This window comes from Antechinus flavipes, chromosome 1, assembly GCF_016432865.1.
Source record: "Antechinus flavipes isolate AdamAnt ecotype Samford, QLD, Australia chromosome 1, AdamAnt_v2, whole genome shotgun sequence".
Classification (NCBI taxonomy): Eukaryota; Metazoa; Chordata; class Mammalia; order Dasyuromorphia; family Dasyuridae; genus Antechinus; species Antechinus flavipes.
Genome location: NC_067398.1, coordinates 282,055,748 through 282,080,875, shown reverse-complemented (window position 1 = coordinate 282,080,875; position 25,128 = coordinate 282,055,748). Strand labels below are relative to the sequence as shown.

Here is a 25,128-nt window from a genome sequence, read left to right as displayed (position 1 = left end):
TTAGGGAGTTGATTAATAGCTTGTTCTATTTCTTTTTCTAAGATGGGACAGTTTAACCAATTTACTTCTTCCTTTGTTAATTTGGGCAAGCTATATTTTTGAAGGAATTCTTCCATTTCATTTAAGTTATTGAATTTATTGGCATAAAGTTGGGTAAAGTATCTCCTAATTATTGCTCTAATTTCCTCTTCATTAGTGGCGAGTTCTCCTTTTTAATTTTTAAGACTAACAATTTGATTTTCATCTTTCCTTTTTTAAATCAGATTTACTAAGGCTTTGTCTATTTTGTTGGTTTTTTCATAAAACCAACTCTTAGTTTTATTAATTAATTCAATAGTTTTTTTTTTTTTACTTTCAATTTTATTAATCTCTTCTTTTATTTTTAGAATTTCAAGTTTAGTGTTTGACTGGGAATTTTAAATTTGTTCCTTTTCTAGCATTTTTAGTTGCAAACCCAATTCATTGACCATCTCTTTCTCTATTTTATGCAAGTAGGCCTCTAGAGATATAAAATTTCCCCTTAATACTGCATTGGCTGCATCCCACACATTTTGGTATGACATCTCATTATTGTCATTTTCTGGGTGAAGTTATTAATTATGTCTATGATTTGCTGTTTCATGCAGTCGTTTTTAGTATTAGATTATTTAGTTTCCAATTATTTTTTGGTCTACTTTCCCCTGGCTTTTTGTTGAATGTAATTTTCATTGCATCGTGGTCTGAAAAGGATGCATTTACTATTTCTGCCTTACTGCATTTGAATTTGAGGTTTTTATGTCCTAATATATGGTCAGTTTTTTTATAGGTTCCATGAAGTGCTTAAAAGAAAGTGTACTCCTTTCTGTCTCCATTTAGTTTTCTCCAGAGATCTATCATATCTAACTTTTCTAGTATTCTATTTACCTCTTTGACTTCTTTCTTATTTATTTTGTCGTTTGATTTATCTAATTCTGAGAGTGCAAGGTTGAGATCTCCCATTATTATAGTTTTACTGTCTATTTCTTCTTGCAGCTCTCTTAATTTCTCTTTTAAGAATTTAGATGTTACACTGCTTGATGTATATATGTTTAATATTGATATTGCTTCATTATCTATGCTATCCTTTATCAAGATATAGTGCCCTTCCTTATCTCTTTTAATTAGATCAGTTTTTGCTTTTGTTTGATCTGAGATCAGGATGGCTACCCCTGCTTTTTTGACTTCATCTGAAGCATAGGAGATTCTACTCCCACCTTTTACCTTTACTCTGTACATATCACCCTGCTTCAAGTGTGTTTCCTGTAAACAACATATTGTAGGATTCTTGCTTTTAATCCAGTCTGCTAATCATTTCCTCTTTATGGGCGAGTTTACCCCATTCACATTTATGGTTAAAATGAGCAATTCTGCATTACTTGCCATCTTGTTAATCCCTGCTTATACTTTTCTCTTTTCCTTCCCCCTTTACTTTCTCCCCAGTATTAAATTTGTGAGCACCTCTTGCTTCTCACAGCTCTCCCTTTTAAGTATCCTTCCCCCTACTTTAGAGTTCCTCCCCTATCCTACCCATTTTCCTCACAATTTTTGTATTCCCTTCCTTTTAGCTTACTCCTTCCCTTTTCCCTTTTCCCCTCCCACTTTTCAATGAGGTGGGAAAAGTTTCACTATAAATCGAATATGTCTAATATTTTTCTCATTAAGCCAGTTCTGATGAGAGTAAGATACACACAATGTTCATCCCCATCCATTCTTTCTCTCAGATATAATAGGTTTCCTTTGCTTCTTCATGAGATATAGTACCTCCACTTTACCCTTTTTGTGGCACAGTTTCCTTTCCACCTCTCATTTCTAGAACAAATTATACATGTGTTCTTTATATACCTTCATCACAGAAATATAGGTCCCAAGATTTCTCTTTACCTTTTTAGATTTCTCTTGAGTTCTATATTTGGAAATCAAACCTTTTGTTTAGTTCCAGTTTTTTCATCAGAAATAGATGCAATTCCCCTATTTCACTGAATGTCCATCTTCTTCTCTGGAAAAAAATGCTCATTTTGGCTGGGTAAGTTATTCTTGGCTGCATACCAACTTCCTTAGCCTTTTGGAATATCAGATTCCAGACCCTTTGATCTTTTAATATGAACGCTGCTAGATTCTGAGTAATCCTTATTATTACTCCTGTATATTTGAATTGATTTTTTTCCAGCAGCTTGTAATATTTTTTCCTTTGTCTGATAGTTCTGGAATTTAGACACTATATTTCTTGGTTTTTTGATTTTAGGGTCCCTTTCAGTAGGTGATTGATGAATTCTTTCAATGTCTATTTTACCCTCTGTTTCTATAACATCTGGAAAATAGTGTCCAGGCTCTTTTTTTCATCATATTTTTCAGGAAGTCCAATATTTCTCAGATTCTCTCTCCTAGATGTATTTTCCATGTCTGTTATTTTTCCAAGAAGGTATTTGACATTTTTTCTATTGTTTCTTTCTTTCTTTCTTTCTTTCTTTCTTTCTTTCTTTCTTTTTTTTTTTTTGGTTTTGTTTGACTGATTCTTTGTGTCTCCTTGAGTGATTCAATTCCATTTGTTCAATTCTGATTTTTAATCAATTATTTTCTTCACTCACTTTTTACATATCCTTTTCTAATTGTTCAATTGAGCTTTTAGGTGAGTTGTTTTGTTCTATGGAATTTTTTTTCCATTTCACCTATTTTATTTTTTAGAAAGCTATTTTCTTTTTCTAATTTACTAATTCTGTTTTCCTTGGAGTTGTTTACCTTTTCCAATTCACTAATTCTGTTTTTCAAGGATTTGATTTCTTTATCTTATTTTTAAATGAGTGGGATGACTTATCCAGATTCTCTTGCCAAGCTTCCCTTTCCTTTTCTCATTTTTCTTCTAGCTCTCTTGTGAGAGCCTTTTAAATTTCTTCTATGAGATTCCTGATTGTTGAGGAGCAGATCATATAACCCTTTGCAGATTCATCTATAGACAGTCTGTTTTTAGTCTCCTCAGGGTTTCAAGTGTATTCTCTATCCATATAGAAACTATCAATAGTTAGAGCCCATTTTAATTTTTTGCTCATTTTGTCAAAGAAGAATCAAAGAAAACAAACAAACAAACAAAAAAAACAAATGCAGTCTGCTTTTTTTTTTTTGGGGGGGGGGGCCTTGATGGTATTACCGAGTTTCCTTTATAGACTGTAGGGGGCACCAGTGAGGCATAGAAGGACAGCTCTGGCTGCGCTGTGTCTGCACGCTGAGATTCTGAGAGTGTGCTGAGACACTCCAGGTGGGTGTGGCCAGATCCCAAGAGACCCTAGCTTTTTGGAGTTATAGTTTTTTACCCCCTCTGTTTATAGCTTTCTTCGCTGATCTACTGGCTTGCTACCAGGGCAAAGTGGCCACACTGTGGTGAAGTTCTCCCTGCAGAAACAGCCTTTCTCTGGTCTACTCAGTGTGAACTACCTGCCATGCTCTTGCTGCCTGCCTGTCTTCAATCTGTGCTTGATCTAACCTACCCACCCATGAGCTTTTCTGGAAAATTTCAAGAATATCTTCTGTTGGTAATTATTTGGGGTTTTTTCAGTCAAGCATTAATTCAGAGGCCTTGTCATGAAATAAAGTATTCTGAGAGCAAAGAAGAAATTTAAAGAGATGCGTGTGTCCTTTCCTCCATCTTGGTCAGAAGTCCCATGAATTTTTAAAAACACATTTTCATGAGTGTATTTCAATATAAATGATTTGCTTTGTATTCCTCTGTATTTTATTTTATGCATTTAGAAATATTATTTTGAAAAGGGATCTATTATCTTCACTAGACTTCCAGAGGGTCCATGACACAAGAAAGGATAAAAAATTCTTTTTAAAGTATCACTTTGAGAAATGGTAGAGGAATAATTCACAACTCTTGATGTGGACTGAAATATTGCATTCCAATTTTTAATTAACAACTAAATATCATTGTGAATTTTGACAGATGCATACATAGAAAACCGGAAAATTTTTACTTCTTGGGGACATTTTTCCAATTGAGCACACTTTCACCATAGCCATAAGATTTTGCCATGCAATCAGATTATCCCAGGCTATCTCAATAAGTCAGTTGATGAGTGTATTTATTTCCAAAGAAGCAAAACATATGCAAATAAGTCTCATGCATAAGATGTTTGTGTTTCTTGTGGAATACAGAGGCATGTCACTACAACTGCAGTATCTTTCCCTGGTAAAGAAAGCAAGATGTGTCCATCTGTTTTCCACATTCTTACAAGGGTTTCCTGGCTCTTTTTCTATCCCAACGTCTATAAATGAGTCAAGTGTCACTCTCAGCAGCCATTTCACACCTTAATATTGGTTCTATATTCTCTTTAACTCTTATCATCAGGGAGAAGGTGAGACGGTTAACTATTAAGCATAATCAACAAGATAGTGTATCTTGGGGGATTTTGACCTCCTAGAATGACTCAATACAAACACGTGTCTTATGACATGTTCAAAGCTTGGGAAAATTAAATATGCCTATTTCCATATAGATTTTCCAATGAAGAGTTTCTCCTCATGGCCATAAATGATAGATTTGTAAGCTTAGGAGAACTTTGGTATTTCAACCCAAATTCTCATTTCTTTTCATTCTTTAGAAAGTAAATGGTTAGATACCCCATTGATATGTACTGTTAGAAAAGTGCAAATGTGTTTGAGAGAAAACTGTGGTGGGGATTCAAGAAGAAGATAGGAAGAAAAGAATTGATGGGAACAGACAGCTGAGGATCAATAGGGTCTTATGGAAAGAGTCTGCTCTTTCCATATGATCTGCTATGGACATTGGAATTGTCCTCCAAATTATTGAGGTGCATTTGCCCTGGATAACTACTTCTAGTTGCCCCAGGGACTTTATGGTTTTAAATTCATCTAGAACCCTCCATACTGGCACTGCTTTTATTCTCTCTCCTTAATTATGAATGTTTGTCATGCTGAACTAATGCAAAACAAATAGGCCACTCAACTTGTTTCTCAACTCACTTCTTCTCTCTTTGTGAATGCTGAGATCTAGAGATGGAAAGGGGGAGAAGTTTAATTGTTTATTGTGAATTACTTATGAGGGAAGATCTGAAAGGATATTGCAGCTCTAATGGACTATTAAATACATAATTGCATTAGTGAGCCAATGCAATTGGCTAAGGCTGAAATGAAATCGATGTCTTCTTTTCCTACCCATCTCGCTCCCTTTCCCAACAACAAAATAACATTTCAAAGTCATATAAGACAATCAGGTCGCAAGAAGGCATCAGCAAAGACAGCTCTCCCTCTTGATGCTCTCTTGTGACCCTGGAGCTATGAGTCTTCCTTAGTTCAGGTGATGACAGTAGGTCCCCGACGACCAGTCCTCTCATGGATCTGGGAAATTTTCAAAGCAATAGCTATAAGAGGACTCAGCACAGCCTGAAATGGAAAAAAACAAAACAAAACAAAACATGGTAAACAAAGTTGTATTCATTCTTATTTTGTATTAAATTGCTTGGTTATTAATTAACCTAGCAATTGAATTAAAAATTGCTAGGTTATAAGTCTGGGCAGCAAGGTGGCACATACTGGAACTGGAGTCAGGAAGATCTGAGTTTTAATCCTATACCAGATAATTAACAGCTGTGTGACTTTGAGCAAGTCACTTAACCTTGCCTCAGTATCTTCATTTGTAAAATAAAGATGATAATAGGTTGGAATAACAGCATACAGATATGATATTGAAAGGATGAGCTAGAATACTTTGGTGGATCTATCAAGTCCAGCAGACTTTAACTATCCCCTCTCATTACATAATACTGGATTTAGGCTAAATGAATACATAGGCCAAAGTCAAAAAAGGAAGGGATGGCTAAGAGTTTAAGCATAAGCAAAAGACAAGAGATTCAGGAATATAAATCAGAATCCTACCTTCGAGTAATTTAAGGGTAATCATGAGTACTGCATAGGCTGAATGCTATTAAGAGCTTAGGACACCAACTCCTGAGGGCAGAGACCCTATAACAATACAGGGTTTCTGTCATGGAAGTGAGTCATTCAGCAGCTTTCTATTCTAGTTGGTTCATCTTAAAAATTAAATTCTAAAAATGTTGTTTCTTCCTTTGGCATCCGAGAAGCCTGTTTACTGGAGTTAGGAATAGAGTGAATAACATCTACAATTAAGCAATTAATTTGTCTTTCAAAAGGTGATATATATTAAGTACTTTGACTAATACTTTATTTAAGGAAGAGGTAGCTGAGTTCAAATTCAGCCTCTGACTTTGACAAATGGATCTACTGGAGAAGAAAATGTTCATTATTTACATCTTGGACACCCCTGAAATTATCTAAGACACAACTTTGAGAATCTGCACAAAACTCTCTAGCTATCTCATCTTCCCCTTATTAAACCTACTTCTAAAGTGCAATAGGATGTAAATTTTCATTTCCTAAAGAAATTGTTTTAATTGCAACAAGAAGAAAGTGCAAAATCATGCTATGGCAACAATAGTTAACTACAGAACTATACTATACTAACTATAGTAAAAAAAAAATAGAGTTGAATAATGTGACTTATTTGTCTTAAATGATGATGTTTCAATTGACTTTAATTCAACCAACATTTATTTAGCATCTCTATATATGAGTACTATCCTCAATTCTAGACATAAAAAAAGAAAATGAACTTGGGAAGTAGGTTTAATAAAAGGAAGGTAAGAGATAGTTACAGGGTTTTGTGTAGGTTCTCAAAGTTGTGTCTTAGATACTTTGAGGAGTGTCTAAAATATAAACAATGAAAATAATTATTTTATATTAAGCAAATATATGTATAGAAAGATGAAATGAACATGCAGCTTAGCATAAAAGAAGTTCAGAACTCTTATTTCAAGCAGCTCAAACTGAAGATTCAGTTCAGTTTGTCACTTTACATTCTATTTTACTCCTATCTTTTCTTTTTGCTTCCTTATTTTTCACTAAAGACTTATTTCACCATATCATACCCGGATTTTTGTTTGTACCATTATTGCTCTGTGACTTGATGGGACTATTCTGAATAGACGGATAGATTGGAGATAGATAGATGGATGGATAGATAAATCTTGTTAAATTTGATGTGTTGTTTAGTCATATTTTCACTCACATTCAACTCTTTGTGATCCTATTTGGAGTTTTCTTGGCAAAGAGAGTCTAGTGGTTTACATTTCCTGCTCCAGCTCATTTTACAGATGAGGAAACTGAGGAAAACTGCACTGAGGACTTACCCAGAATTACATAGTTAGAAAAGTGCCTTAGCATTAGAAAAGTGCCTCACGATGGATTTGAACTTAGGAAGAATCTACCTAACTCCAGGCCCATCCTATAGCCATCGCAGCACATAGATAGATAGACATGATGGATAGATAGATGGATGGATGAATGCATAGATAGATAGATGATAGATTGGTGTCTAATACATATATAGATGATAGATGGATGTATACATAGGTAGACAGAAAAAATAGAGAGATAGACAAAGAGAGAAATCAAGCCTTTCTTAAGCATGTACCATTCATAGTGCACTTTTACCCTTGGGTAACTAATACAATGTCTTGATCAAGAAATTAATTGCTCAAGGAATATCTATGGACTGAATTAATAGGAGGCTGAAGAGAAGGAAGGAGGCTAAAATGTATGTTTGCATTGTAAGAAGTACTGTCTAAGGCAGAATGAAATTAACTATACAAGGTCAAGGAGAGGGACAGGACCTGTTATTCCATTAGTATAGAGAACTACCAAGTGAGGAAAGGCCATCTACGGAAGTTGGCAGCTTAATTTCATCTTAAATAGTTGCCTAGAGCATTGAGAAGTTGTCTGGGGTCATATAACCAGTATGTGTCATAGGCAGAACTCCAACCCAAGTCTTTCTGATTCTGAGATCAGCTATATATCTATTACATCACTCTGTCCATTGATTTTTAAGAGATGGAGAAGGGAAAAGGAGATGATCTATGCAAAATCCCTGAGAGGTAAGGAAACAGATGGTGGAAAAGAGAGGAAAGCAGTATTTCTTTTTTTTGTTGTTTTTCAGTTATATCCAATTTTTTTGTAACCTCATTTATGGTTATTTTGGTTTGCCATTTCCTTCCTGAACTCATTTGACAGATGGAAAAACAGGCTTAATAAGTGGATAAAACAAAGGAAAAATTAGTGGAGAAAGACACAACTTTTCTAATTCGTAAGCAGCAGCACTACTATTGGAAAGTCAAGCCAATAAAATTCTGATGAATAATAATTAAATTCATTCAATTATTTTTTTTATTCAGCACTATTTGGGGAAATATATGCTTATTCTGAAATGTAACTAAAATTAACAAACAAAATCATTTTCCTGGAATTTTTTTAGACTTTCCATAATAGTCTAAATACTAGCTAGCTAAGAGCAGAAAAAATATTTTTTCCTCCAAAGCTATGTCTAAAGAATCATATTCTGACTCTATTAGCAACATCTCAAAGTTTAAAGTCAAGTTTCTAATTACATTGACCTTCAGATCCACAGATATTTTTAAGAATCAAGTATAATGTAGCCAGAAACTAAGTCTTAAGAATTCCAGGTTGACATCTGGTATTGGCTAAGAAATAGACTAGTTGATCAATGGAACAGGTTAGGTTCAAAGGAAAAACAGCCAATAACTTTAATAATATAGTGTTTGACAAACCCAAAGATCCCGGTTTTTGGGATAAGAATGCATTATTTGACAAAAATTGCTGGGAAAATTGGAAATTGGTATGGCAGAAACTAGGCATTGACCCACACTTAACACCGTACACCAAGATAAGGTCAAAATGGGTTCATGACCTAGGCATAAAGAATGAGATTATAAATAAATTGGAAGAGCATAGGATAGTTCACCTCTCAGACCAATGGAAGAGGGAGGAATTTATGACCAAAGAAGAACTAGAGATCACTATTAACCACAAAATAGAAAATTTTGATTATATCAAATTGAAAAGTTTTTGTACAAACAAAACAAATGCAGACAAGATTAGAAGGGAAACAATAAACTGGGAAAACATTTTTACAGTCAAATGTTCTGATAAAGGCCTCATTTCTAAAATATATAGAGAATTGATTCTAATTTATAAGAAATCAAACCATTCTCCAATTGATAAATGGTCAAAGGATATGAACAGACAATTCTCAGATGAGGAAATTGAAACTATTTATAGACATATGAAAATATGCTCTGAATCATTATTAATCAGAGAAATGCAAATTAAGACAACTCTGAGATACCACTATACACCTGTCATATTGGCTAGAATGACAGGGAAATATAATGCAGAATGTTGGAGGGGATGTGGGAAAACAGGGACACTGATACATTGTTGGTGGAATTATGAACACATCCAGCCATTCTGGAGAGCAATTTGGAACTATGCTCAAAAAGTTATCAAACTATGCATACCCTTTGATCCAGCAGTGTTTCTACTGGGATTATACCCCAAAGAGATACTAAAGAAGGGAAAGTGACCTCTATGTGCCAAAATGTTTGTGGCAGCCCTGTTTGTAGTGGCTAGAAGCTGGAAAATGAATGGATGCCCATCAATTGGAGAATGGTTGGGTAAATTGTGGTATATCAAAGTTATGGAATGTTATTGTTCTGTAAGGAATGACCAGCAGGATGAATACAGAGAGGACTGGCGAGACTTACATGAACTGATGCTAAGTGAAATGACCAGAACCAGGAGATCATCATATACCTCAACAATGATACTGCTTGAGCATGTATTCTGATGGAAGTGGATCTCTTCGATAAAGAGAGCTAATTCAGTTCCAATTGATCAAAAATGGACAGAAGCAGCTACACCCAAAGAAAGAACACTGGGAAATGAATATAAACTGCTTGCATTTTTGTTTTTCTTCCCGAGTTATTTATACCTTCTGAACCCAATTTTCCCTGTGCAACAAGAAAACTGTTCGGTTGTGCACACATATATTGTATCTAGGATATACTGTAACCTATTCAACATGTAAAGGACTGCTTGCCATCTGGGGGAGAGGATGGAGAGAAGGAGGGGAAAAATCAGAACAGTGCAGTGCAAGGGATAATGCTGTGAAAAATTACCCTGGCATGGGTTCTGTCAATAAAAAGTTATTTAAAAAAAAAAAGAATTCCAGGTTGATTATCAGTTTATAGGGCTCTAGGTTTCCAGAAATAAAGTAAATTATCCCCCAACAGTATAATACACTGAAATGGAAATACTGAATATGGGAGCAATTTACTTCTATTATAAATCAACTCACTATCATCTGAAAGAAAATACCATTTTTTCCAATAGTGTAAGCCTATTTAGCAGTCTTGAATTGGAATAGGCCTGAAGTTGTTAACTAATATGGCCATTGTAAAAGATTAGTTAGGATAAAGTGAAACAAAATTAAATTGCTCTTGGCTCACATGGACTGATTCTCAAAATACAAAGCTGTCCAAAAGTCCTTATGTGAAGAAAGGGGGAAGGGACACCATTTCAAAGTTTAAAGTGAATAAAACATTCCAGAAAAAAACTTGAGCTGAACTAAAAAGAAGCTATAGTTTTGAACATGCTCAGCAATAACAAGCCTCACAAAAACCAGAATGGCCAGATAAGGTCTGTTTTTTTCATTTACCCTTTCCTGCCTTTGACAATTATTTTGGAATTCCAGGAGCTGGACAGCATTTAGATGACAAATCCAAACACAAATGAAATTGCACGAAGCTGGCTTTCTTCTTTATTCAAATATAAGCTCTATTTGGCTTTAAGAGCACAGGAATCATGTCAAAGTAGAGAGAATAGAATGAGATGCTTGAATCTGGCAAGAGATATATTTACTCATACATCTGAAAGATATTAAGGAAAATTCTACTGTCCTCATTGAAAATAAATGAGCTGATGCTACTAATTTGCAAACGAGGAATAAATACTCTTTTATATCCCTCTCCTTTCCACCTTCCTTTTGAGAAGAGCTAGCTAGATTCTTTCAAAAGTTGAGACCAACCAGGAGATCATCACAACCCCTGTATAGTTTGGAGTAAATAAAAAGTTGAATCAAATTCCCGTGAAGATAAGAACTGTGAACCAAAACAAGACAATGAACAACCAGGTGGACAGTTACATTACTGAAAAGATAAAAAGTGGAAATCTGTATCTGAAATCTTTGAGCATACCCTAGGATGTGTGTGATGGTACCCTACTTCAAAGTCCAATAGAGTTTCTTTAGCTGGAGAGCTTATGGTACCACTGCCTTACTGATGATTGGCAATCTGGACAGCTTCAGCCACTGTCATCATGCTGTAGAATTTGTTATTATTATTCTATAAATTTCTGTTGATGCTATTATTTCATTGACTTTCCTCCCTTCCCAAACTATAATTTAAAAAGAGGTAGACTCAATATTTGAAATAGCAACATCTTTATCCTTTGTTGCTCTCACATATCTCTCTTTTGGGAGGATATTTACTAAGATTGAGAGTTTGCTTTTATGAAGAATATGCATGGGGACATCAAGACAAACTAAAACCAAGTTCATTGCTATAAAATGGTCAACAGAAATGAGATTGCATAATTAAAACCAGAATTAAATTAAAACAAACTGGAGGCTTCTACTCTTTGCATTTTTTTCAGTCTTGAAAGACTCACCTTAAGCACCTTGCCAACATTTGGTTTATAATTTGTTTTATATTACTTCATGAATTCCAAAGGAACATTTCCATGATGTAAATCAGTACAGTCAGTTTTTATTTTTTTTAAAGAGTGACTTATATTTGTAATAATAATGATACCTACCTCATAGGGTTACTATGAAGACAAAATGAGACAATATTATAAAGTGCTTTGTAAACCTTAAATTTCAAGAAATGAATCAGTCAGCTTGAGTAAATATCTTTTGGAGAAAGATTGCCCACATTGGGGATCTCCTTGACATTTATATAGATCTTTTCTCACTCTTTTAATCTGCTCCCTATCCCATGTGCATTGGTGTCATTCAATTAAGATCTTAAGTGTCCAGAGAAGTTAAAGTTACAGCATTTCAAAATTAATGATGATAGTTTGCATGGGCCTGTGCTTTCCATCTAATTCACTAGGATAAATGAGTAAATAAAAGAATTAAGGGATATGATGTGGAGTTAAGGGATGTAAGGGAATGAATATGATTTTTGATGGAGACTCCAGTGGCTTAAAAGCCAGAAGACCTGAGTTTTAATCCCAATTCTGTCACCTTGATCAGACATCGAGTTTCTGTTTCTATATATTAATAACAGAATTCTGTCATGGGATAAAATAAGATCACAAACATCCAAAGTTTTTAGTTCTGTGAGGGAAAAGGAGATTAAAATCAAAGGCATTATGTCTAAGTGTAGAAAATATGTACTTCAATTCTTTATATGGGTACTCTCCCCAGTTCATACAATCAGCTAGGAGAATATAATCAGATCTCAGGTGGCTAAGACAATGCATAGATTTCCTGCCTTTGGAAATTATTCTTTTATCAGTTTCTAAAGTAGCAAATAAGTTGTAGAAGCACATTGGAAAGAAGACAAAAGGATTTTCTTCAAATGCTACCTGAGACCATAAGAAAGAACCCAATTTAGCAGAATTTGCCAGCTCTAGTGACTATAAAGGTAGTGAGAAGAGGATTAAAAGAAAGACGTCACTGTGATCAAAACAATGATCCAAAAGAATTTCAAATGACACATGATGAAAAAAGGCTATCTACCTCCACAGAGGGAAAACTGAAATATAATTTTCTAATTTTTAAAAAATTCTTTTTTGGGAGTGGGGGAGTGGAGCCAAAATGGCAGAGAAGACACACATGACATTCTAAATTCCTCTCATATCCTCAATACCAAATTCAGCTCAAAAATAGTGCTTGACAGGTAAAATTCACGAAGATTGGAAGTACAACAACTTACCAGCCGAAAATAATCTGGAAGATCACCAGAAAAAGTTTGTCCTGAGTGACAGGAGCAGGCCAGCCCAAGCAGGTGATAGAACCAGAGGCTAGCATACAGAACAAACTGGGGTGGAGGTGGTCTCTGTGGCTGGAAAATTTGCAGGGAGGATTCTAGCACAGATTGGCTGCTCTGCTTTGGTTGCAAAGTAGTAGACCAGCAGAGAAATTAAAGTCAAGGGTAGAGGGTGCTCCAAAAAATGTCAGAATCTAACAGGACCTGGCTACACCCACACAGCACCGGATGTGAGTGACTCAGCACAGACCACAGTACAGCTGTGCAGCCGCATTCTGTAGCAAGCAACTTGTGTAGTGGGCAGTCACAAATCTGCACTGCAGGGAGGCTCAGCCCAGGGCAGCCTCTAATCTTCATTGGAAGGGTGCTCAGCCTGGGGCAATAGAACTTCCACAGTGCAACTGCACTCCCCAGGGCAGAGACACTTAGTGTTTTGAAAAGATGAAACTGAAATTTGTTCTGAGACTGTCAATTCACTATTTCAAAATTTTCAATTTCACTGGAGGAAGAGGTGATTGGTTGGTTTTTTTTTTTTTAATGAAATTCGTAGACTTTCTATATATTTTTTGCTTAATGACCTAAAAAGCAGTGTTAGATCTCTCTGGAGGCAATTAGACATCTTCCCAGATCAAGAATCAAAAAAGAACCTGGTGTTTCTGCCCATATTGAGTGATACTGTCCTGGAAGAAATCAAATCCTACTAAGAAGAGACCCAAGCAGAGGCTGCAAGGGCTGTCCAAAATGATTTTAGTAGTATGATTAAAGCAAGTGACTTTTCAAATGATTGACTTGTGTACAGAAGACAGTGAATTATGTATGACATAATTTTTAATAATAGCTTTTTATTTTCAAAATGTATGCAAAGAGAGTTTTCAATATTTACCCTTGCAAAATCTTGTTCCAATTTTTTCCCTCCTTTCCCCTCACCTTCTCCCCTAGACAGCAAGTAATCTATGTTAAACATGTTTCCATAATTATCATGCTGCACAAGAAAATTCAGATCAAAAAAGGGGAAAAAAGAGAAAGAAAACAAAAATTAAGCAAACAACAACAAAAAAGGTGAAAATACTATTTTGTGATTCACATTTAGTCCCCACAGTCCTCTTTTTGGCTTTCTCCATCACAAGTTTATTGGAATTGGCCTGAATCACTTTATTATTGAAAAGAGCCATATGCATCAGAATTGATCATCACATGATCTTGCTGTTGATACTGTGTATAATATTTTCTTGGTTCTACTCACTTCACTTAGCTTAAACTTAGTTTATGTAAGTTTCTCCAGGCCTTTCTGAAATCACTCTGCTGATCATTTCTTACAGAATAATAATATTACATAACATTCATATACCATAACTTATTCAGCAACTCCCTAAGTGATGGGCATCCATTAAGTTTCTAGTTCCTTGCCACTACAAAAAGAACTGCTAAAAACATTTTTGCACATATGTGTTCTTTTCCCTCTTGTGATCTCTTTGGGATACAGGTCCAGTAGAGACACTGCTGGATCAAAGGGTATGCACAGGTTGATAGCCCTTTGGGCATAGTTCCAAATTGCTCTCCAGAATAGTAGGATCAGTTCACAACTCTACTAACAATGTATTTAGTGTCTCAGTTTTCCCACATCCCCTTCAACATTTATCATTATTTTTTCCTGTCTTCTTAGCCAATCTGAGAACTGTTTAGAGGTACCTCAGAATTGTATGACTTATAATTTTGAGAAATTTTAGTACAAAGTATATATATACCAGGGCATGGATTTAAGAATTACACTAAACAGCTAATGTGTAAATTCCTACAGCATCAGGAGTTTTAATAATATGGCAGAATTTTCATAAAATTTGATTTAAAGAAGTATTGTATTGGAGTAACCATTCCATAAATGTTTCAAAAATGTTTTAAAAAATGATTTTAAAAAATTTAATCTATTACATAATCATGGGTTTACTAAAGAATCATTTTTTTCATAGTAGAATATGGAGGAACTTTTGAGAATATTTTGTCTAACTCCCTTATTTTATGTTATTGAAGATATGGGAAAAATAAATAACTTGACCAAGGTCAAATGGGTAACAATAAGCGACAGAGGCAGAATTCAAACTCTGATCTAATTGTAAATTTGGTGCTGCTATACTACATGCTATCTGTTGGAATTAAATTTGGTTACCTCTAAGAACACTTTAAATGGTTTGGTTGCAAATTACTAAGTACTAATTACTTGGTTGCAGATTTTGATTATTCACAGGAGCTCTTCCTTGAAGTTTTCTGTCCATTTGCCCATATGTATTTTGTAACTATGTTTTCTTTGTACTTGGGTATCCTTGAATCACTGATCAATTGAATATTAACAAAAATTTTTAAAAATTGCAAATCTCCTAAAAGAAACCAAGAACTTAAAAGATGATTTAATTCCATGAGTGCAAAAATACTCTACAAAATGTTCTTTTATAAATTCAAAAAATCAGGGAGAGAGAAGTTCTATCTTGAGACAGCATCTTAAAAAAAATCAATTTCCAGGGCTGCTTCACATCTTTCCCAAAGTCCTTTAAATTCCTTCAATATCTCTAAAAATACAAATGGAATTTTATTTTTTGTGGCATTTGCCACTTAGGCTCTATTGGAGGACTACTTCCCTGCAGTTAATTAGAAATACTCTATGGACATACTCTATGATATATATCCAACTTATAGGGGATCAGTTTTGGTGCTCAATATATTTAATATAGACAATGCTTCACTTTAGTTAAAAGTTCTCCTAAAACTGCATTGAAACAAGCCATTCTTCATTTCACATCTTCCCCACCTTCTGAATCTCTTTCCTTTGCACAATGAGATAATACCATTCAATGAACAGTAAAGTAGATTTGTACCATGAGAAGTATGACAATCTATTTCTTGGGCTCTAAGTTCAAGTTCAGTGAAAAACTCAAACAATAAATCCTAAATATTTCTTAACTCTTCTATAAAAGGAAGAAATAATGACAATAATAATTACCCACATTTATGTTGTAAAAACCAAATAATATAACACATGTAATGAGCCTCAAAGGAGCCTAAAGATATCACTTTATTTTTAAATCACCATATAGATGCTAGCAATTATTATTATATAATGGCTTAAGGTTTGCAAAGCATTTTTATTTTTTAAAAATATCTCTATGAGTTAGACAGCATAAATCTTATTATTATTCATCCTACCAATTTTTCCATATGATGAAACTGAAGCAGGTTAAGCCAGTAAATTTGAACTTAGAATTCAAAACCAGGTTGCTCCATTTTTCTAGCACTGTTATCTTGTAAGGGGGAAAATTAGCCATCATCACCTAAAAATCTTAAAGCATTTTGAAAACATTTTAGTATTATCTTTATCTAGGATCAAAAGAGAAAAGTGAAAAGAGAAGATCAGACAAAACAAATGGACTTATTTATACAGCTTCTGTAAATAAAAGGACACTGGAATTGAAGTTGGGTGACCTGAATTCTAATCTAAGTCTTGACATGCATCAGCTCTGTGACTCTGAACACATCTCCCCACCTCTCCAACTTTCAGTTTTCTCAAATAATTAATGAGATTAGATTAGTCCTGCTCTAAATCTTTTTATCTTATGTAGCTAAACCTGAGATATCTCCACCAACTTGTAGGACTGACACTTTTATTCACCCTTATCACTTTCTCTGAAGTGACTACCTGACTCTGCAGATAGATCACTGGGCTTGAAATGAGGGAGATGTTGAGTTCAAATCCAGCTTCAGACACTGGTTGTATAATCCTGGTCAAATCACTTAACCCTGTTTGTCTCAGTTTCCTCATCTGTAAAATGAGCTGGAGAAAGCAATGGCAAACTATTCTAGAATCTTTGCTAAGAAAATGATTCCAAATAGTGTCACAGAGAATGAGATGTGACTGAGCTATTGTAATAAGAGCAACAATTTTTTTTTTTTTGCCTCCTTCTCCCCTTACAGACATTACCTTTCCTCTTCCTCTTTTTCACAAATCACTGAATTCTGGAAGCCCAAGCATCTGTCTGAGATAAGTGTTCTCAAGAATTTTTCTACAAACCCAAAGCATCATAAACCAGAACATAAAGACATAGCTTTGTAGAGCTCCTCTAGGTCTGTGGATTGTGACTATTAGTTAGGGCTTGTCCTCCACATCTCCAAAAAGATTAATAAGACTTTTTTTTCAAATCTTTTTTTTTATTATAACTTTTTATTGACAGTACATATGCATGGGTAATTTTTTATAACATTATCCCTTGAACTCACTTCTGTTCCGACTTTTCCCTTCCCTTCCTCCACCTCCTCCCTTAGATGGCAGGCAGCCTTATACATGTTAAATATGTTATAGTATATCCTAGATACAATATATGTGTGCAGAACCGAACAGTTCTCTTGTTGCACAGAAAGAATTAGATTTAGAAAGTAAAAATAACCTGGGAAGAAAAACAAAAATGCAAACAATTTACACTCATTTCCCAGTGTTCCTTCTCTGGGTGTAGCTGATTCTGTTCAGCATTGAACAATTGGAACTGAATTAGATCTTCTCTTTGTCAAAGATATCCACTTCCATCAGAATACATCTTCATATAGTATTGTTGTTGAAATATATAATGATCTCCTGATTCTACTCATTTCACTCTGTATCAGTTCATGTAAGTCTCTCCAAGCCTCTCTGTATTCATACTGCTGGTCATTTCTTATAGAACAATAATATTCCATAACATTCATATATCACAATTTACCCAACCATTCTCCAATTGATGGGCATTCATTCATTTTCCAGTTTCTAGCCACTACAAAAAGGGCTGCCACAAACATTTTGGTACATACAGTTCCCTTTCCCTTCTTTAATATCTCTTTGGGATATAAGCCCAGTAGTAACTGCTGGATCAAAGGATATGCACAGTTTGATAACTTTCTGAGCATAATTCCAGATTGCTCTCCAGAATGGCTGGATGTATTCACAACTCCACCAACAATACATCAATGTCCCAGTTTTCCTGCATCCCTTCCAACATTCATCATTATTTTTTCCTGTTTTCTTAGCCAATCTGACAAATGTGTGGTATCTCAGAGTTGTCTTAATTTGCATTTCTCTGATCAACAGTGATTTGGAATAGCTTTTCATATGAGTGGAAATAGTTTCAATTTCATCATCTGAAAATTGTCCATATCCTTTGACCATTTATCAATTGGAGAATGGCTTGATTTCTTATAAATTAGAGTCAATTCTCTATATATTTTGGAAATGAGGCCTTTATCAGAACCTTTGACTGTAAAAATGTTTTCCCAGTTTATTGCTTCCCTTCTAATCTTGTTTGCATTAGTTTTGTTTGTGCAAAGGCTTTTTAATTTGATATAATCAAAATTTTCTATTTTGTGATCAATAATGATCTCTAGTTCTTCTTGGTCACAGATTCCTTCCTCTTCCACAAGTCTGAGAGGTAAACTATCCTATGTTCTTCTAATTTATTTGTATTCTCATTCTTTATGCCTTAATCATGGACCCATTTTGATCTTATGTTGGTATATGGTGTTAAGTGTGGGTCCATGACTAATTTCTGCCATACTAATTTCCAGTTTTTCCAGCAGTTTTTGTCAAATAGTGAATTATTATCCCAGAAGTTGGGATCTTTGGGTTTATCAAACACTAGATTGCTATAGTTATTGACTATTTTGTCTTATGAACCTAACCTATTCTACTGATCAACTCATCTATTATTTGGCCAATACCAAATGGTTTTGGGGACTGCTGCTTTATAATATAGTTTTAGATCAGGAACAACTAGGCCACCTTCATTTCATTTTTTTTTTATTAATTCCCTTGAAATTCTTGACCTTTTGTTCTTCCATATGAATTTTGTTGTTATTTTTTCTATGTCATTAAAATAGTTTCTTGGGAGTGTGATTGGTATAGCACTAAATAAATAGATTAATTTAGGGAGTATTGTCATCTTTATTATATTTGCTCAGGCTATCCAAGAGCACTTAATATTTTTCCAATTATTTAAATCTTACTTTATTTGTGTGGAAAGTGTTTTGTAATTTTGCTCATACAATTCCTGACTTTCCTTTGGTAGATAGATTACCAAATATTTTATGCTATCAACAGTTATTTTGAATGGAATTTCTCTTTGTATCTCTTGCTGTTGGATTTTGTTGGTGATATATAAAAATGCAGAAGATTTATGTAGATTTATTTTGTATCCTGCAGCTTTGCTAAAGTTGTAAATTATTTCTAACAGCTTTTTAGTAGAATTTAGTAGAATCTCTGGGGTTCTCTAAGTATATCATCATATAATCTACAAAGAGTGATAATGTGGTTTCTTCATTACCTATTCTAATTCCTTTAATCTCTTTCTCAATTATTATTGCCAAAGCTATCATTGTTAATACAATATTGAATAGTAATGATGGTAGTGGGCAACCTTGTTTCACTCCTGATCTTACTGGGAAAGGTTCCTGTTTATCCCCATATGATGTTTTAAATATATGCTCCTCAGTATTTTAAGGAAAAGTCCATTTATTCCTATCCTTTCAAGTGTTTTTATTAGGAATGGATGTTGGAATTCATTTATCAAATGCCTTTTCTGCATTTATTGAGATGATCATATGGTTTTTGTTAATTTGGTTATTGATATAGTCAATTATGCTAATAGTTTTCCTAATATTGAACCAGCCCTGAATTCCTGGTGTAAATCCTACTTGGTCATAGTGTATTATCCTGGGGATGATTTTTTGATAATCTTTTTGATGATATTTTATTTAAGATTATTGGATCAATATTCATTAGGGAGATTTGGTCTATAGTTTTCAACCTACCTGGTTTAGGTATCAGTACCATGTCTGTATCATAAAAGGAATTTGGTAGGACTCCTTCAATCCCTTTTCAAATAGTTTATATAGCATTGGAGTTAATTGTTCTTTAAATATTTGGTAGAATTCACATGTAAATCCATCTGGTGCTGGGGATTTTTCTCTTAGGGAGTTGATTAATAGCTTGTTCTATTTCTTTTTCTAAAATGGGACTGTTTAACCAATTTACTTCTTCCTCTGTTAATTTGGGCACTATATTTTTGAAGCAATTCTTCCATTTCATTTAAGTTATTGAATTTATTGGCATAAAGTTGGGTAAAGTAACTCTTAATTATTGCTCTAATTTCCTCTTCATTAGTGGCGAGTTCTCCCTTTTAATTTTTAAGACTAATAATTTGATTTTCCTCTTTCCTTTTAAAAATAAGATTTATTAAGGGTTTGTCTACTTTGTTGGCTTTTTTATAGAACAAGTCTTAGTTTTATTAATGAATTCAATAGTTTTTTTGCTTTCAATTTTATTAGTCTCTCCTTTTATTTTTAGAATTTCAAGTTTAGTGTTTGACTGGGGCTTTTAAATTTGTTCCTTTTCTAGCATTTTTAGTTGCAAACCCAATTCATTGATCTTCTCTTTCTCTATTTTATCCAAGTAGGCCTCTAGAGATATAAAATTTCCCCTTAATACCGCTTTGGCTGCATCCCACACATTTTGCTATGACATCTCATTATTGTCATTTTCTTAAGTGAAGTTATTAATTATGTCTATGATTTGCTGTTTCACCCATTCATTCTTTAGGATGAGATTATTTAGTTTCCAATTGTTTTTTGGTCTAGTTTCCTCTGGTTTTTTTATTGAATATAATTTTCATTGCACCATGGTCTGAAAAGGATGCATTTACTATTTCTGCTTTACTGCATTTGAATTTGTGGTTTTTATGTCCTAATATATTGTTAGTTTCCATATATTCCATAGTTCCAATATATGGCATAGGTTCCATGAACTGCTGAGAAGAAAGTGTACTCCTTTCTGTCTCCATTAAGTTTTCTCCAAAGGTCTATAATATCTAACTTTTCTAGTATTCTATTTACCTCTTTGACTTCTTTCTTATTTATTTTGTGGTTTGATTTATTTAATTCTAAGAGTGCAAGGTTGACATCTCCCACTATTATAGTTTTGCTGCCTATTTCTTCTTGCAGCTCTCTTAATTTCTCTTTTAAGAATTTAGATGCTACACCACTTGATGTATATATGTTTAATACTGACATTGCTTCATTATCTATGCTATCCTTTATCAAGATATAGTGCCCTTCCTTATCTCTTTTAATTAGATCAGTTTTTGCTTTTGTTTGATCTGAGATCAGGATGGCTACCCCTGCTTTTTTTACTTCATCTGAAGCCTAGGAGATTCTACTCCCATTTTTTACTTTTACTCTGTACGTATCACCCTGCTTCAAGTGTGTTTCCTGTAAACAACATTGTAGGATTCTCGCTTTTAATCCAGTCTACTAATCACTTCCTCTTTATGGGGGAGTTTACCCCATTCACATTTATGGTTAAAATGAGCAATTCTGCATTACTTGCCATCTTGTTAATCCCTGCTTATACTTTTCTCTTTTCCTTCCCCCTTTACCCTCTCCCCAGTATTAAATTTGTGAGCACCATTTGCTTCTCACAGCTCTCCCTTTTTTCCTTCCCCCCACTTTAGAGTTCCTCCCCCTATCTTACCCCTTTTCCTCACAATTTTTGTATTCCCTTCCTTTTAGCTTACTACTTCCCTTTTCCCTTTTCCCCTCCCACTTTTCAATGAAGTAGAAGAAGTTTCACCATAAATCAAATATGTCGAATATTTTTTCTCTTTAAGCCAATTCTGATGAAAGTAAGATACACACAATGTTTATCCCTCTCCATTCTTTCTCTCAGATCACTTTACCCTTTTTCTGGTACAGTTTCTTTTCCACCTCTAGTTTCTAGAACAAATTATACATGTGTTCTTTATATATCTTTATAGCAAGAATATAGTTCCCAAGATTTATTTTTACCTTTTTAGGTTTCTCTTGAGTTCTATATTTGGAGATCAAACTTTTTCTTTAGTTCTGTTTTTTTCATCAGAAATAGATGAAATTCACTTATTTCACTGAATGTCCATCTACTTCCCTGGAAAAAAAATGTTCATTTTGGCTGGGTAAGTTATTCTTGGCTGCATACCAAGTTCCTTAGCCTTTTGGAATATCATATTCCAGGACCTTCGATCCTTTAATATGGACACTGTTAGGTCCTGGGTAATCCTTATTGTGGCTCCTCTATATTTGAACTGTTTTTTTCCCAGCTGCTTATAATATTTTTAACTTGGTCTGATAGTTCTGGAATTTAACCACTATTTTCTTGGAGTTTTGGTTTTAGGCTCCCTTTCAGTAGGTGATTGATGAATTCTTTCAATGTCTCTTTTACCCTCTGTTTCTATAACATCTGGGCAGATGTCTTTGATAATTTCCTGGAAAATAGTGTTCAAGATCTTTTTTTCATCATATTTTTCAGGAAGTCCAATAATTCTCAGATTATCTCTCCTAGATCTCTTTTCCAGGTCTGTTGTTTTCCAAGAAGGTATTTGACTTTTTTTTCCATTGGTTCATTTTTTTTTTTTTTTTTGGTTTTTAGTGTCTTCCCAAGTCATTGATTTCCATTTGTTCAATTCTGATTTTTAATGAATTATTCTCTTAACTCACTTTTTTATATCTTTTTGTAATTGAGTTTTTAAGTGAGTGGTTTTGTTCTATGGAATTTTTTCCATTTCAACAATTTTATTGAGAGCTATTTTCTTTTTCCAATTCACTAATTCTTTTTTTCAAGGATTTGATTTCTTTATCCACTCTATCTTTAAATGAGTGGGATGACTTCTCCAGACTCTCTTGCCAAGCTTCCCTTTCCTTTTCCCATTTTTCTTCTGGATCTCTTGTGAGAGCCTTTTCAATTTCTTCTATGAGAGTCTTGTGTGTTGAGAATATGATCTGTCATATCCCCCTTTGGGGGATTCATCTGCAGACAGTCTGTTTTTAATCTTTTCAGGGTTTAAAGTCTGCTTTCTAGCCATATAAAAGCATCAATAGTTAAGAGTCTGTTTTAATTTTTTGCTTATTTTGTCAAAGAAGAATCAAAGAAAACAAACTAATAAAACAACAAATGCAGTCTGCTTTTTTTTTGGGGGGGGGGCGCTGGATGGTATTACTGAGCTTTGAGCTTCCTCTACAGATTGCAGGGGGCAGCAGTGAGGCACTAGCAGGACAACAATGGTTGCACTGCATCAGTGCTCTGAAATTCTGAGACTCTGAGAGCGTGCTGAGACATTCCGGGTGAGTGTGGCCAGGTCCTAAAAGACCCTCGCTTTTTGGGAGTTATAGTCTTTACCTCCTATGTTTACAGCTTCTCTGCTGATCTACTGGCTTGCTGCCAGGGCAAAGTAGCTACACTGTGATAAAGATCCCATGATAAAGTCCTGCAGAAATGGCTGAGATCACACCCCACCCTTCTCAGGTCAGCTCAGTGTGGGCTGCCTTCTGTATTCTCACTGTCTGCTGTGCTGCTGCTGTCTGCCCTCAGTCTGCCCCTGATCTAACTGTCCCTACCCATGAGCGAAAACAGACCTTTTCTGGTGAATTTGAAGGATATCTTCTGTTGGTAATTATTTGCATTTTTTTTTCAATCAAGCAATGAGGCCTTGTCATGAAATAAAGTATTCTGAAAGCAAAGACAGAGATTAAGTAGATGTGTGTGTCCTTTCTGCCATTTTGGCCAAAGTCCAAGACTGTCTTTTGTATGTGAAAATGATGTTACCAGCAAAGAACTATATTTTGAAAATAATTTCTCTATACTCCTAACGTATAAAGAATGATGGGATGCCATTCAATTGTATCTATAGTTTCTAATCCTTTTTAGAATCGGGAGGAAACTATTTAGAGCCAAGGTGATAGAAACTAGGAATGATGGTGCTACTAATTATCCCCATTTTTACAGTTAAGGAGATTGAGGCAAATAGAGGTCAAATGCTCTACCCAGCATCACATACAACTACTAAGTATCTGATTTGAATCCAGGTCTTTCTGACTCCAGGTTCAGTACTTTATTCACTATAACAACTAGCTGAATGCTTTAAGTATTGCTTCTCAGAATAGTTCAGTAAAAAGGGCAACTTATTTTTTACTATCTAGATAAAATTTTCAGGGGGGTAATGAACTCTTCCTCTCATACTTGTTTATGGTGGACCTGGAGTACATCTAAAGACAGTAAAAGTAAAGACAGAACAGAAGAAGAATCCTTATTGGAAATTCAGCAGCTCCATATGGGGAGTAACCTGAGGAATCTTCTCAATCAGAGGGAAGTTAGAATGGGTGTGGGTGATTGGGAAATAGTTGGGATCCATCTTCACACTAAAAAGAAATATTTATCAAGTTATTATGTGTATGGCCCTGACACTGATACTCAAGTCACACTCTGGAAATGCTAATTTAATCTTGTGATCTTTTCAGCCCATTTGAGCTACTTATAAGCAATGGGAAACATATGTCCAATTCATATTAGCAGCAAAATGTGAAGTGACATTTTGATAGGCAAAGAGGGAAAAGTCAAAAAGTTACAATAGATCCTTTCCCCAAATATTCATCCAACATGAGTGGTTGAAAAGTAAAAACCCTAAACATTTTCTTCTTCCTCATCCCTTTCCAATCTATCAGGTCTAATCAGAATGAGAAAGATTATTAGATCTGAAATCAGAAAACTGGGTTCAAATCAAGACTTTGTTGCTCCTTAGGAAAATCCCTTTCTCCCTTTGGAGACTCAATTTTTGCATTTATATAAATAAGGGGGTGGGGGATTTCTCCCAGACTATATCATCTTGAAGGTCCCTTCCAGCTTCAAATCTTCCATTCTATAGATTCCAAGTGACTTGGATTAAAATACAATATATTTTAAATGCTTCTCCATACCACTAGAGGGAAACCTAACATACATGACTTTACTTTTTAAAATGATAATTATGAAATCATAAGATCTCAAAACAGTTCAGTTCATGTTTTTTGGCAATGACATATTCAAAATCAACCTAAAGATATAAATTTCATAATAGTTAAAAAAGAGAGACAGAGAGATAGAACCTAGACTTGCATTTTCATTAGTATAGGGAACTCCTAAATAAATAAACTCCCTTTACTAATTCAGGTAATACTTATAATCTTAGCGAATAAGACTTGAACTCATGTTTCCTGGCTCTGAAGGCAGCTCTCTATTTACCATGCCACTTTGCTTCCTGTCATGGGAGTAGTGGTGGGTGTAGTGTGTTGAGAGGGGGATCAGGATAATGTGACTGGT

General features: G+C 34.5%; 1 protein-coding gene across 1 annotated transcript in view; it reads right to left on the bottom strand.

Moving 5' to 3' along the window:
* Nucleotides 1-3,892: 3,892 nt before the first annotated feature.
* The window catches only part of PGM5 (phosphoglucomutase 5), a 286,144-nt gene continuing 264,908 nt past the window's right edge, over nucleotides 3,893-25,128 (bottom strand). Inside the window, exon 11 of the mRNA XM_051961710.1 lies at nucleotides 3,893-5,415. Within this exon, the coding sequence (XP_051817670.1) occupies nucleotides 5,326-5,415 (90 nt within the window). The 3' untranslated portion in view covers nucleotides 3,893-5,325. The remainder of the gene's footprint in view (nucleotides 5,416-25,128) is intronic.